Below are 16,555 nucleotides of genomic sequence, written 5' to 3'. Positions count from 1 at the left end.
AAAGTGCTATATAAATAAATTTGACTTGACTTAACTTGATCTTTTAATTTTTTTCCAGTTTGTTGAGTTACTGGTATTTTCTCCAAATCAACATTCCAACGTTATCAGCTGACTTAACAATGTCACTACTGTTTTTTTTTTTTTATTTTAATTTTAATTTTTATTTTTACAGGTTTGTTTAAATGTATGAAAATATTTATCTTTCACGGGTATTAAGATAATAACCTAGTACTTTGGATTCTCCTGTAGGAGATTTCGATAAAGACTGGTTGAGATCATTTTCCATTGAAAATTATTCAGTTCTGTTAACTAACCATTCCTCCAAATGAGGCAGTGAGGCAGCCTTTTGTGTTTTATTCAAACTGGTTGAGCATCACACTGTCACATATAAATGTTATTGAAAATGCATAAATATGTTTTTGACCTTGGGCAAGATACGGTGCTGAGTTCGTCTTTACAATTGTCCAGAGCAAGGATACCAGATAACACAGTATGATTCATAAATTCCTCTTAATGCTGGCAATATAATTTCTATTTAATTCAAAAATAAAAATGCAGACTTGAAAATTACTTGGTCCTGTTCTTTATTGCAGGTCAATATTAGTAAGCATTATTGAGGCATCCTCTGGTGAATGTCTGTGTAACATGTGGTGGCCCGAGTGCCGCAGGGCCAGGGGCAGGACACACAGACTCTCTTCGACATGGACGAACATTTCATTGAAAAATAAAGAGATCCTGCTGGCTCCACATGACCGCCCTCTTTCTGGTCATTGTGGTGTCCCTCGGTCCTCCTTGGCCCAGGCTCCACAGCCTTAGGCCCCTGCCAAGAAAATCCTGGGGGTGGTCCCCTCCGCCTCCGGAGAAGACACAGACAAAGGTCGCGGTCCTCTCCCCAATATCCTGGGATCCAGGCAGCGGTGCAGGGGGTGTTGATGCACCTCCCGCGAGGAAGTCCGTTTTTTGCCGCAGAAGCATGCGTCCTATGGCGGTTGATTATTCTGTAACGTGTGGTGGCCCGAGTGCTGCAGGGCGAGGGGCAGGACGCACAGACTCTCTTCGACATGGATTTAATTGAAACATAAAGACGATGGCACTCACATGTGTTACAAACAATGAACGCAACACGGTTACCACTGAACAAACACGATTACATTTAACAACGGCAAGAAAAACATTTAACGTTCACTGCACACAACGACAAGAGTTTAAATACACAAAGACTAACACAATACAGGTGTGTGCAGGTGTGGCATGACCCTCCTACTGCACGTGGCTGGCCAAACCACATGCTTCGCGGGAAACGAGCGTTCCGTGACAGTCTGACAATCACACAAAAACCCAAATTTTAATAGCATTTTCAGGAGTGATTACATAATCTCCCCACCTTTTTTTTAATTTTAAATATCCACCATTGTATCCAAACCATACATTATTCAATATATGCAAACTGATATTCAATACCTATACCAGTTGGAGCATGGTACCATTAAAGTCCAAGAGAAGACTTTTCTTAAAAAAAAAGACTTCATCTTATATCTGCAAAATAGTGTTACTTTTCTGTACCATTATGTACCTGGTGGAGAGATGATGTGCCTTACATAGAGGTCTGCAGAGTTTTACCCAGAATCCTTTGCAGACTTCTACAGACCACTACAGAGGTCCTGCTCTGTGGAGAGATCATTTTGTAAAGATACAGAGCCTCTATGATCATTTTATAATCATGTTATTCAGTGCTACAAAGAGCTACAGGGAGATCAGAATACAACAATGATCAGCAAACAAGACTAGCAAACACAGGGTTTTAAATACACAAGGTAAAGACAAGACAACGAGGAACACCTGGAGACATTCAAGAGTGGAACTAAGAACAAAAACAGTGTTCTTTAAATCTCAAATCAGGACCATCTTGTAAAACAGATTTACAATAGGGACCATAATAATTTACTAAAGACTAAAATCTACAAATCAAATGTTTTACCAGGATATTTAGCAGAACAGATTTTAGAGCTAAAACCAATGTGGCAGGTCCACCTAAAGCCCAGGAGGAGGACTGCTTCTAGGGCTGCGGTCCATGACGGGCTCCCCCTGGGCAGTTTGTGGCTTGTGGGCTTCTTGGTGCATGGTGCCCTTCTCTGCTGGGTTCTGCCAAGGCTGCGGCCTGGGGTTCACTGTTTCTATGGTGCGTGCTTCAGGAGCTGCGCCTTCGGGGAAGAGGTGCTGTAATGGTACATTCCCCTTCCCACAAATCATGTGCTATGGCCTGCCATGTACTCATGTTGTGTTTTTGTTGACTGTTCTCACTGTGGTTGCCCCTTATTTGTAACCACGCCCCTTTTGTCAGCATTGTTACTTGTTACACCTGCACCCTTTTAAGCATATCACTTAGGTATTTAAACCCCTGTACTTGTTGTTGTTGGTCATTGTTTGTGTTGTTGTTTCTGTATCTGGTTGTATTCATGTTCCTATTCATACTTGTCATGGTACGGCCCCTCCTTCCAAAACATCTCCACGAGTGCGTGTATGTTCGTCTGTATGGCCACGCCCTCTTTGTGTTTCACACCTACTCCTCGTTGTGTATCATTAGTGTGTGTGTATAGCCCCAGTTGTCAGCTGAGCCACAGTGCAACCCGCCTGTGGAGAATTGCCCCTTGCAGATTTGGGGGGCGGCAACCTTTGCTGTCCCCCTTCAGGAGGCGCACCAGCCACCTTGTTCATCTCTGGAGTGGGCACTGCTGTTGCCTCCTTCCTACCTTTATGAGACTTCGGTACGGCGCACGAGTTCTGGGGCTGTGTGCCCTAGTGAAGGGAGTTTCCTCCTCGAATGAGGTCGCCTCTAGGTATTTCACGTGGGCTTGCTTGCTTGCACCTAGGCAAAACCTCCTGGGCAGAGCCATGGGAAGTATCGTAGGTGCTGGAGGCTCGTCGTTCCCGGAGACGACAGACTGATTGTCACTGTCCACGAGAGAATCCCCATAGAGGACCTCCTCCACCTCCATTGGTGGTCCTCCACATAATCGGACCCCAAATCCGACCGCAGACTGATGTCACTGTATTCCCCTTACTCTCCACAATTAGCATAGGGCTCATAATATTCCATGTAGGGATCATAGGACCCAGTGGAGTCCACTTCCATGTGCCGATTCTCGTAGTCAGGCTGGTCTCTGCAGAACTCCGCAGAGTCCGACCCTGGACCATATTCAGGGCCACCCCAAAATCGTCCAGTGGTCTCCTCCCCTGTTGTGGGAGTATGGAGTGAGACCAGAATGATGAAGGGTCTCTCCGCAGGGTAGTAGGATCCTACAGAGCCCGATATGGGTCTGTACGACTCCACCGAGTCCCCACCCGGACCACACTCCCCTGCTGTGGGAGTCAGGATTGTGCCCAAGAATAAGGAGGACTTCCCTGCGAGGTTGTGGGAGGACATTTACTTCCCTTCTTACCCTTCGTTTTTTTCCCTTTCACAGGCATCCTTGGTCGGTCAGTGGTTCTTTGAAGGCAGGAGGCAGGGACAAGTTGTAGGTAACAGAAACATACGTTTATTCAAACACTTAACAAAGAACATTTAGCACACAGGCTATTTGGTTCAAACACCGACAACACAGACACATAAACAATAGACATTTATACACGTATACTATTGACATGATGATAAGCAGGTGTGAGACACAGGGAGGGCGTGGCCACACTGACGAACACACAAACGAGGAGACATTCAGGGGGAGGGACCATGCCGTGACAACCTATAGGAGATGTTTATAATCAGGGCTAGTAAAACCTTTTCTCAGTAGATACAAGAATTCAGCCTACCACTATCACAATTTTGGTGATTTTTGCAGCATATATATACACAGCTCCAGAAAAAAAGAAGACCACTACAAAATTATCAGTTTCTCTAGTTTGACAATTGATGGGTATGTGTTTGACCAGGCTGAGCAGTTTTGTTTTATTCTATAAACTACTGGCAACATTTCTTCCAAATTCCAGATAAAAATATTATATTGGTTAAAATAACGAAACAGTTACAGAAATTTCTGACCACAAATAATACAAATAAAACAACACATTACTATAAATTTATAATTTAGTAATTTATGAACAACACATTACTAATATTTCAACTTAGGATGAGTCAAGAAATCAATATTTGGTGGAATAACCCTGATTTTTAATCACAACTTTCATGCGTCTTGGCATGTTTTCCACCAGTCTTTCACATTGCTGTTGGGTAACTTTACACCACTCCTGGTACAGAAATTCACATTCCAGAAGTTTTCAATGGGGTTCAGGTCTGGAGATTGGGCTGGCCATGATAGGGTCTTGATCTGGTGGTCCCTCATCCACTCTTGGACCTGGCTGTACGACATGGAGCATTGTCCTGTTGAAAAAAAAACAATTATCAGAGTTGGGAGAACATTGTCAGAGCAGAAGGAAGCAAATTTTCTTGCAGCAGTTTTGTAAGTGGCTTGATTCATGTGTGCTTCACAAAGACAAATCTACCTGATTCCAGCCTTGCTGAAACACCCCCAGATCATCACTGATCCTGCATGAAATTTCACAGTGAGTGCAAGACACTCTGGCTTGTAGGCCTTTCCAGGTCTCCATCTAACCAGTACATGACCAGGTGTTGGACAAAGCTGAAAATTGCACTCATCAGAGAAGATGACCTTACTCCAGTCCTCTACGGTCCAGTCCTTATGGTCTTTCACAAACTTCAGTCTGTCTCTTCTTTGCTTCTCATTGATGAAGGGCTTTTTTCTAGCGTTGCATGACTTCAGCCCTGCCTCCAGAAGCCTGTTTCTAACCATCCTCGCTGTGCAATTCACCCCAGCTGCTGTATGCCATTCTTTTTGTAGGTCATGATGTCAACTTACGGTTGTTAAGTGATATACGAATGAGGTGGCGATCATCGTGATCAGTAGAGAGTCATTTTCGACCTCCGCCAGTCTGTAGCTGTTGTTGTCCCATGTGTTTGCAGCTTGACCTTGTTCTTATGAACCGTAGTTTTTGAAATTTTCAAGATAGAAGCAACCTGGCTCATTGTATCCCTCTGCTAGTAAAGCTACAATTGAACCCTTCTTTTCCTCATTAAGAACCTCTTAATGGTCTGTAGCTGTATTTTGACTACACTTACTCTTTGGGTAGTCCTATCACTGCTTTTTCCATCCAGCTGGTTCTATAACAAGAGAATAGTGATGACAGCAGCAGTGGTTTTTATACTGTTGGTCTTTAAAATAGGATTTTGTTAAGGTGATCACCTATTCACCTAAGTAGAATGAGGTGTGTCTGTGAAGGAATTCAACAAACACTTGAATGGATTGGCTGCTGTACATGTGGCGATGCTGATTTAAGAAAAAATTGTAGTGGTCTCTTATTTTTCCCCTCTATCTATCTATCTATCTATCTATCTATCTATCTATCTATCTATCTATCTATCTATCTATCTATCTATCTATCTATCTATCTATCTATCTATCTATCTATCTATCTATCTATCTATCTAAAATTGTAATGTACTCAGAGTTTCCAAACAACACATTTTGGAGCATGTCTTTGATGTTTTTGTCTCATCTGTAGGAGAGATCTCTCTCTCTCTATGTTCACATTACACACCTCCTTGTTCAATTCCAATTTGTTGTAATCTTTTACAGTTCACATTCATAACTGAAAGTCACCCATATCTGACTTTAAAGTGAACACATCTGTCCTCCAAAATGGCATGCATGCACATATTGATATGTTGTTGCATGTCACCTGTGTCACCAACAACAAAAACTTCATATTTGCGATAACTCAAATTGTGATAATCAAAATGCCATACTTTTCCCCCTACTTCAAATACTCTATACAACCTACAAAAATAAATGTTCATGTGGCAGCTAAAACACTTTAATTTTAACAATTAATGTTTAGGCTGCAAAAGTGCAGTATTGTAATACAATATATTTTTCCTGAGATGTGTGTTTTTTATTCAGTAGTTCTTTATTCATAATAAAAAACAACAGAACAAAAGAGAATATTGAATACATACATAGTGAACATACTGAAATATCTTTGGGTTGAGGATTTTATACATCTACATTTATTGTAATATGACAATAGATCGTTATATTTATCACACAAGGAAGGAAAACTAATGCATAATGGCTCAGTGGTTAAGGTACTTGACTTATAATTGTAAGGTTGCTGGTTTAAGCCCCACCACTGCCAAGTTGCCACTGTTGGGCCCTTGAGCAAGGTCCTTAGCCCTCAGTTGTTCAAGTTGTAATTCTAAGTTGCTTTGGATAAAAGTGTCAGGTAAATGTAAAAACCATAGTGGGGATGCCCCCTATGTGTTAATGCTGGGTATGGCATAGCATGCTTAAGAACAAAATATTCACTGACCACTACTGATACCAAAGCTGTACTGCTGCAATATAAACATTATTTCTCTTTTTTTAAATGTCTGTTTTATGCTTGCCTGCACATTTTGTTACACCACATGAAAGGTTGCCCCCTGCTGTTTATACTTTATTATAACAGCATAATAAATTTGTGGACATGGACTATGATTACATCATGGGAGTTAAAGCCCGGTCCAGGATAGGCACAACACTGTACAGTGTACTGTTTCCCTGCTTAATAGGAATTTGCTGATACGTCAAATTGTGCAGTACTTTTACTACTACAGTGCACTCATTACTGTGTCATTTGTAACAACTCTTCAGTAGCTGGAAACAGTATGCCCACACACTTTGATCTTTTGTTTTTAATTGTAGATTTATATAGTGAAAGATACTTAAAAACAGTAAATGAAAAAGGGTAAGTGATTCTCTCTATTGACCATAAGGTGGAGCCACAGAGTTCCATAAGATGATAAATTAATTGCATTGCCCAAAAAAGTTTTTATCATCAATTCAGTAAATAAACACAAGACTTGTAAACATGGTACTGTACATTGTGATGTTCTGGACAGAACTGTTTAATGACTGGAAAGTATGCAGTCTCACCCACTGGTATATTTTCATTTTGAAACGTATACATTGCCATCTTTTTTTTATCTAAGTGATTTCACTTGTCAAAAAAGAATGAGGAAATATGGACTGTGCTCTTAAAATGTGTATTTTCTTAACATCCATGTGATATGTATAGAGTTAGGAAAACAAGCTGCTCTATTATTGGAATTTCTTACAGGACGATTCAAAACTTCAGGATCTTGCACCACTGAACTTTGTTAAAATCAGCAGCTTTGCATAGAGTAAAAATAGAACTTTAGATTTCACTATTTTAAATGAGCAGGGGTTTTATCATGTGTTTTATGTTACGTGTTTTGTGTCTATGTGAAAATTCATTATATGTATGTTAATATATTTTTGTACATATATAGAATATATATTCCTCTATGCACCCCTGTTTTCTTTTTCCTCAGTTTGGACAGAGCACTCTCAATCATTTCACTATGAGTTATACTGTGTATGACTATGTATGTGACAAATAAACCAAACTTGAAACTTGAAACTTGAAACTTTAATCTTAATCTAAGTGACATTTTCTCTCCTGCTTAAAAGGTAACAATCAATCAATCAATCAATCAATCATTCAATAAATTGAAGTATTCTGATATTGAGTGTGAGTTCACATGGAAGCTTCAGCATGAAGTTTTTCTGGTTTCACTCTGCTGAATCGTGAAAGCGCTTACCGCTTTACAGGAAGTGGACCCATACAGAGCTACAAAAGCAGTGCAGCTTTGCAGAGCAGAGCACAAGAGCACTCTTTCTTTTACACTGACAACCCTGCCTGTCTTTCTTTCACACACACAGATATGCTTGTGTTAAATAGTTAATACTTAAGTTTGAAGATATATTCACACTTCACACCTACATTTCATATTTAACCCATGATGTATCTAAAAGAGAATGAGAGAATGAATGCACACACATGCACACCAAACAGGAAATAAAACCACGCTCAATTTAAATGAGGCACACAGCTCATGAGATGGGCAGGGGGTGTGTGTGTGAATATGAGTGTTTGTGTGTGTGTGTGTGTGTGTGTGTGTGTGTGTGCAGGAGAGAGAGAGTTAAAAAAAGAGGGAGGTTCCTGTGGGTTAGCAGGAAGAAGGTGAATAACCAGCTCAGACCTGTGAGTAGATCTGTGAACGTTCTGTTGTGAGGCTGAAGGAGTGAACACAGAAACACACACACACACATGAGGGAGAGTGCATGTCTGTGCTTGTACAGTTGTGCATGCTTGACAAGTCCCTGGCATAATGGACAGGGCAGGATTGGACATCTCCACCAGGAACCCACAGGAAGATTTTGAGATCCTTCTGCGTGTGGGAGGAGGGACATATGGAGATGTGTTTAAGGTCAGAGGTTACTGCTAGTCTATTGCCTTTATTTCATACTAACCTTCAATTTTTCTCATCTTACCAATTCAGAGAAAATAAGCAAGAGAAAAGAAAAAATTAAAGAAAGACATATGGAAAGAAATAATGTACTTCATATATTTACGTTTAAGAATGTGTGCACTGAAAAATGTTTCTAAGGCTTTTCTAAATCTGTAGTGTTTGCATGTCAGTATTTATAGTAGATTACTTCTAAATTGAACCTGCATTAGGACTTGCATTTTAAGAACCAAAATCCTGATGTAACTTTGGGAGTTGAGCCAGAGATTTGTTAGGAGTTGTGTTAATAGGGTTTAATGGGGAGTACTTGAAATGTTGATAAGATTGATCTTTCTGATTTGTGTGACCAGCCACAGTGGCCAACAGGATACATTTTCCAAAGCTACTGGGAGTGTTATCACTTACCTGCTGCTCTTTCAAGAGGCACATCTTTGTGTGCAATATATGTGCAAGAAAGATATTTAGAGAAAGGTTTTGGATAAATATGTGTATTCACTGTGTATATGTGTTAGAGAGAGAGAGAGAGAGAGAGAGAGAGAGAGAGAGAGAGAGAGAGAGAGAGAGAGAGAGAGAGAGAGAGAGAGAGGCTCATCTGGTGGCATTAATGTGTAACAGACACTGCAGGTGCGGAAATGTGCAAGTGAAAGGCACTGGCCAAGAGACAGGAAAGCAGCACCCAAATCTCACCAGTCAACCATGTTAAGTGATTAAAAACAGCATAATACTGTTGCAGTGACAGTTTAAACACACTTCAAATGCCAAAGGGCCTCTTACATTACTACTGTTTTTTACGTTCTTCATTTTCTTAACAACAAAAAATGTGGTTTTTGGTCACTTGAGTTCTTTATTATACATGTGTGAAAGTATGGGTTGACCTAAAGGCAGAAAAATGACAATGAAAGGAAGAAAGGAAAAGAAGCAGTCTCTCTGCATTCTGACCTCATTGGAAGCAGCATTTGGTGCTGCTTGTCATGTTTGGCTCTGCATCATTCATCTTTATGGTTTACTGTTTTACTTTTCATTTCCTCCTTCCTCATATGAGCTGCTTTATTTTTGTGAGCACAGATAAAATTGTGGGGATTCTACACAGGGAAACACCTCTAAGGAGAGACATCATCAGTTTAATAATATTAATTAGAATTTGTGCCATGTTTGGCGATCTCACGTTGTTTTAAGCGTTTTTTGGGGGGCATCTTTATTTTAAAGCAGGGTGTATTATGCAAACGAGGGGCTATAGAACCTTTTACTTTTTCATCTCTACAGTGAGAGAGAAAGAGATATACAGCTGGAATAAATGCTAAAATGGCAGGTGTTAGCCTCCCACACAACCTAATTTGATCATTAAGCTGGCAAAGAAACATTAACAAAAATAACAAGATGGACACACACAACATATATATATATATTATATATATATATATATATATATATATATATATATATATATATATATATATATATATATATATATATATATAAACACACAATCTTCCACTGAATTAGAATTTCAATCTGAAGCAGACATATTCTAACTTCTCTGCTAAATAAAGCCTCAGGGAACCTAAATTTGCATTTTCTTTCTACTTAGGTTAGTCTTCCTCTTTTGGGCATACAGTGTGTATCATTCCATAGTGCAGTAAATGGCTAAATTATTTTGCCAGAATCTCTTCTCTTCTGATGTAAAGTGGGTGGTCCTTATGTTGCATAAGGTTACATAAGGTTTTACTCTCAACATTCAGAAAGATTATATCCCACCTCATCCTTTTCAGTAAGGATATAGTTTTGCTATAAAACTTAAACATAAATCGTATGTTTGTACTTGTGGTTCATTATACTGTAGTAATTATTTTGGTGTAAGAGATTCGAGCCAAACTCCATTTTAATGTAGTGTCACACAAATCAAGGCATGGCAGTGTTGCACCTTGTACAGAATGATGAGTTAATTTTAATCACATTCCAATAGAACAAGCTAAACTGACAGTAACTATAAGAAACCTCAAAGTAAAGTCTATGCAGTTTTTCATTATTCATGAAGTCTGTCATTTGTTTCTAACACCATTCTTTCATTTATATTCTGATCAAAACCATAAACACCTGTTATTCCATCAGCAACAGTAGGGTAGAGTATTATCAATGTGCATCTGTCTTTGAAATTATTATTTGTCTAAATATCTGGAATTTGATGTCTGATAGGATCTTTAAGTGCAATATCCTTTCTAACTCACCTCTTTGCTAGTTGGACCTGCCTACTGACTGTCCTGAAGTCATTCTGACTTCCCTCTGCTTCCTTAATACAACAGCACATAAATATAAAACAGTACTATCCATTACTAACCATACTCACCCATACTATCCTACTCAGTATTAATATAATTTAAAAAGCCTATTAATATAGGCTGCTTTATCATCTCTATGTCCTAATTCTTACAAGTTTCAACTTACACTTTTAGTATAAAAAAGTGATACAAATTTAACCTTCTGCACATATGGATTTTAATGGACTACCCACCTTGGTAGAACCCCTGAATTCCTGAATGAAAACAAAGGGGGTGCCTATTAAAAAGCTAATATCAAAAAGGCAAAAGGATAACTCCAGCCTAGAAAACTATTCAAATGAAAACTCTATATTGTAGAAAACTCTGTAATGTAGGATTCGTATCTGTATAACAAATTCTACATTATCTCACTGCTTAGGACTGAGCACCAGTGATAGCTAACATGAGATAATATAACATTTTATACTAATAATGAAATGCCAATCCAACACTGGAAATGAAAGGCAGGCCATCGGCTAACTCAACTAGCTAGCTAACATTAATATAAAGTCAAAAGTTAACTTCAGCTAACTAATGTTAGCTAAATAGTAACTAAGCAAAAGTTAGAAACTAGCTAACTTTAGTATTCATTCACAGACACTTGACACAATGTAATTCAGAAAGTCTGAAAGTAAGAAAGTAAACATGAGCTATTAACTATGGGAGTGAAGCATAAAACTTCCGTCAAGGTGAAGAAATGATATAGTATACTTCAGAGGAGTCAGGCATGAATCACAATATGTCAAACTGTTACAGCAGACCAATTTTAATTGTGCTAGCAGACATATTAAGACTATAACCAGACCACTGTGAGGTAGGTCTAATGAACCAGTTTGATTGGTTTTTGAGCAATGTTTTTATATTTTGGTGAATTTTATTGAACATTTTACAATACTTTTTGCACTTTATAATATGTTTTATGGGCCTTTAAGTGACTTTGTTGTTTTTCCAGTATGTTATAGAACATTTGTGTTTGTATTTACTGCTAATTCTACAATTTGGAAAATTCAGTAGACAGTGCCTTTGTGACAGAAAGCAGATTTTCCAGTACTACTGGCTTTACAGGTTCTGAGCAGTCAGGGTTTTTTCTCGTTACACAGCCAGAGTGATTTATTAATGTTTCATAAGTAAGCATTACAGTAATGCAGTCTCATTGATGCTAAAGTATGAATAGGTTTCTTAGGCTTGACTGTGGAAATAATGTCCCAAACCTTAGAGATATTAAGTGATAGTATGTCATTTTACATTCCTTAGTAACTGACACCTAGATTCTTGACAATTTTCAAATCTTGACAAACCTTCAGAGACAATGAGTAAAAAATCAATGTCTTTTCTCTGTGGTTCAATTCCATTTACAAAACCCTCTGTCTTACCATAACACCTATGGCTAAATGGATTTTATGCAGTCAGACAGAGCTATCTGGTCTGACATCAGGTGGTAAAACAAATATAGCCTTATATTATTTTCATACTGTCAAAAGAAAATGAATGAATAATTTTATACTGGCTAGTGAAAGCACAGAGCCTTGGGGCCCAGAATTAAGCCTTGGGGATCCTCTGCAAGAAACAGTGCTTTAAAAAAATACATACCCATGGCAACATAATATTAATAAGTACTTAGATTGTGTTTGTATGTGTGTAGGTGTAGCATAAAGAGACGCCTGTAGGCTGACAAACACATCTGTTCTCCTCTCACATGGTAAACTGTGACCTCTCAGCCCCACCCACTAGCTCCTGTTCTGAGTAAACAACAGAGAAAGCCACTGGGGAGCTTTCCAGGGGATCTGCTCAAAACATTTTAAATGTTTTAATTACAGACTAACTTAAAGAAAATTTCTACATGTTCATCTTGTTGTAAGATCATAACAAATTGATAAATAAGAACTCATATTGCAAAAGTGTTTCTTGGAGTCCATATATGTTGGTTATGTCATTGCGCTCTCATTTTCAAATCGCAGGAATCGAATTCAAAAGGTTGACAACTTACACAGAGTACAAGACTCTGGTATAGTAAGATACTACTGTATACATTGGTGATATTAGGAGTGGTGGATTACAGTGTACTATTGATTGAAACATTATGGCTATCCCTTAGGTTCAGCTATATAGCAGGTGTACACAATAAAGTTAACTGTCAGTAAAGTCTCTGAATTATTCAACCCCTTTAGGCTAGCCAATACCATTTAAATTTTAATCTGTACTAGTCTAATATTCTAAGGTTGTTATTGGGTAGCATGGGAATAAGCAAAATTTCAGGACACTAATTCAGCTCTTTCTTAATCCAGCCATATTTAGCTGATGCTTTTATCCAAAGCAACTTACAATTATGACATGAGTACAAATTGAGGGCCTTGCTCAGGGGCCCAACAGTGGCGGGGCTTGAACCAGCAACCTTCTAACAACAAGTCAAGTACCTTAACCACCAGTGGCATTATCATTACATCACATTATAATGATTAATGGGTGGGGATGGCCTCCCAAGTTCATAATTTAGTTTTGCTTATTCTTTAATTGCCTATTTATTTGCCTGGACAGTATAAATAAAGATATTGGTTTCTGCATTTTGAAAAAAGCTGAACTAAATGTAAATCGTATCCAGCTAGAAGTGGCTGCAGAGATAGCTTTCTGGATAGGTTTCACTTTATTTCTCTATTACTGATGACTGATAAATTGAGTTAGGGTCACCTTAGGTGAATCTAAATCCAGATCTTGACCAATGAAGCCCAAGTCAAGGTCCAAGACCAACCGGTAAGCTGAGATGAGATCAAGACCATGATTTGGAGAATGATTTCTTTATAGATTGGTGATGCATGTGTAACATGTATGAATGATGCCAAACAAACAAACAAAATTAGTCTGAATAATCAAGAAGGCTTTTAAAGTGAAATTAACAGTACTCACCATAACCAATAATAAGTATTGAAAATGAACTAATAACAACAAGATCAACAGCAATCATTAAAAACATGATACTAACAGATGATTGGACTTATTTGTGGCAAATTTATGAAGCCTCATTATGACCATTGTTCTCATTTTCACTTATGTATGAATCTTTAATATGAAAAAAACTATATATTTGCAGCATGCAAGAGCATATGGCATACATGTGCCCTACAGTAAAAGATCAGTTAAATCTGATTATTTAATGATTAAAGTACAGTGCTGTTCCTATAACAAGGGCAAGAATGTACCAAATATTCAAAACAAAATCAAACCTCAGTTGTAGCTGTGGCATGATCACAGCAAGAACAATATATTTTATAATTTTTGTAGTTATTTGTCCATGGATCAGATATTCTATGATCTTGGCTGGATTGGAAAGAACCTTTGAGTCCACAGTGCTCAGGACTGAATGAAGGATGAGTAAAAATTCACCTTAGAGTATGACCAAATAACTGATACATCTGTATTGTTTGGTAATGGATGAGTCCTCTTTATGTCTTTATGAATGTAGAGTTGTGTAAGAGTCTGAGTATGGCTGAAAAGGTTAATACCCATTTGTGTATGTATGTGTGTGTGTGTGTGTCTCAAGAAGTGCAGAAGCATGCTCATTTGTCAAGCAGGTGTTCTTTGTAAAGGGGAAATACAGAAGTGAGACTCTTGGATCATTATCTACACCATATTTCCCTGTGTGTGTGTGTGTGTGTGTGTGTGTGTGTGTGTGTGTGTGTGTGTGTGTGTGTGTGTGTGTGTTTTGAAAAGTACCCAGACACAGTTAATAGTAAAACATAAAATATTTTGAAAAGTAAAATTGAGATTCTAATCAAATAAATAAATAAATAACATTCATCTAATAAAATAAAATTAACACAATATTTTTGAAAAGGACAAAAAACAGGAAATGATGACTCATAGCCCCATTCTTCTTACAGATGTTAAAATCATATTAACACAAAAATCCAACTCCAAAACACAAATCAGTATCTTGTATCAGTATGTAGGTTTGCTTTGTACATTGTCTGCTTTTTGTTTCCTTGATTATAAAAAACAGTATTTTTTGGTTGCACATTCAGGCTTACATAGCTATGATGCAATTTAAAAAATGAAAAATTTTTAATCAAAATAACTAATTTAGCAGTTACTTATTTTTAATATCTCTTAATAAACCACATTACATAATAAGAGCCATTGTACTGCTTTTCATGAGTAGATTCTTTCTGTTCTAGATTCTTTGTGGAGTCACAAACTGTGGTCAGTGACCTTCTGCTGCTTCAGAGTGTGGATGTTTCTCTTTTGTCACTGTTGGGGGATTTGACATTATTACCATGATATCAGCAATATTAAAACATGGTCACAAGTAAACATAATTGCAAACACCTTTACACAAGAATGGCAGACTACGTTAAAACAAAATCCGCATAACAAGAAATGTATACATAAAATCTGGATAACAAGAAATTTCTTTCATCCAAAATCAGATAAAACAGTATAAATGTTAGGTACTACATCTGCTAAAAACAATGTATCTATGTTTATCCTAGACCTTCATTAATTTTTTTTTTTTTTTGTGAAACCAAAAGCTACAGCTACAGTTAAGGACCTTGGTGTAAGTCTTGATGCTGGTTCTTCAAGTCCCATATTAACAACATCTCTGAAAGTTCATATCATCATTTAAGAGACTGGTTCAAAATGCAGGAATTTGAACCCTATATAATAAAAAGCAGAACATGCGTCCATAACTTCTAGACAACCCTAACAAGAAATTACGAACATATATCTTCAGCTTTAGTAAACGCACATTGGCTTCCTGCTAAATTCTGCATTGCTCACATTTGATATTTAAACCCCTTGCTGATCTAGCAGTGAAGTGTTATACCCCATCTTGACCACTAAATTCAACAGCTTAATTATTATTCTATGCTATTCAAATGATGCAGGAATGTTTGTAACTGCTAAACTCTTCCACACAATACTAGACATTTAAGTGTTATTATTTTGACAACACTATTATACTCTCTATAAGTGAAACTGTGTGTAGATTCCTTTGTACTCTAGTGTGTAGGTTAAAATGCAGAAGTAGCAAAACATTGGGCTATTTTGACCCCATAGAGGAAGCAATGACAGCTATTCCATGTTTGGGTAATACACTAAAAATTAATTTTTCGTTAAAAAAAATCAACTAGTCCCTAAATTTAAATTACTTTTAATTAATCTGGCTCCTGATGCAACAGCACTCCAGAGGAGCATGAGCTTCATTATGGGCCAGTAGGGCATTAGGCACCACTGTGACCCTGAATCAATAAACTCTGTTTTGTTGAGGTGGAGTTTGGGGTATGCAAAGCTGAACATTTTTAGTTGTTTTTTGGAGGTGCTTCATTACTTATGGCCACAGTCTGTGTTTCCACGGACACTGACGCAAAATGTGTGTAACTGTGGTTGCTGGTTGCTTGCCTGTTTGACCTTTCTAAAGCTCGGATTGTGTGTTGCGATTGAAGTGTGTGTGTGTGTGTGTGTCTGATAATTTGTAACCATTCTCATCTTTGTATTTATTTTAAATCATGGTTAACCCCCAAATGTCTCCGACCCTCTATCCTCTCCTCCACATAAGGTACAGTAATCCATCTACTAAATTTTCCACTCTCAAAATCAATGGCCTATTTTTAACTTGTTCTTGGGTGGGTGTGTATATAAAGGACAGACACAATGCCTGTGTGTGTGTGTGTGTGTGTGTGTGTGTGTGCGTGTGTGTGCGCGCACGCGTATATGTGTGTGAGTGTGTGCGTCTAGCAGAAAATGCAGAAGTGACAAACATTTGCTATATTAAAACACCACTTGGTAAACCCATTCTGTAAATGACTGAAAGGTCTGTCCATCTCTGTTCTAAGCATCCCCTTTTCTGTCTAAACTGTCCTTA

The 16,555-nt window shown here is 37.9% G+C and overlaps 1 protein-coding gene across 2 annotated transcripts in view; it reads left to right on the top strand.

The window, feature by feature from the left end:
* Positions 1-8,115: 8,115 nt before the first annotated feature.
* Positions 8,116-16,555, top strand: part of LOC113585450 (mitogen-activated protein kinase kinase kinase kinase 5-like) — a 52,140-nt gene continuing 43,700 nt past the window's right edge. For both annotated transcript variants that reach the window (XM_027022950.2, XM_027022949.2), the window contains exon 1: positions 8,116-8,344. In XM_027022950.2, coding sequence (XP_026878751.2) covers positions 8,246-8,344 — 99 coding nt within the window. In that variant the 5' untranslated portion in view covers positions 8,116-8,245. The remainder of the gene's footprint in view (positions 8,345-16,555) is intronic.

The sequence above is a fragment of the Electrophorus electricus genome, chromosome 15, assembly GCF_013358815.1.
Source record: "Electrophorus electricus isolate fEleEle1 chromosome 15, fEleEle1.pri, whole genome shotgun sequence".
Lineage (NCBI taxonomy): Eukaryota > Metazoa > Chordata > Actinopteri > Gymnotiformes > Gymnotidae > Electrophorus > Electrophorus electricus.
The sequence above is the reverse complement of the archived record's forward strand: the minus strand, read 5'-3'. Positions and strand labels throughout refer to the sequence as shown.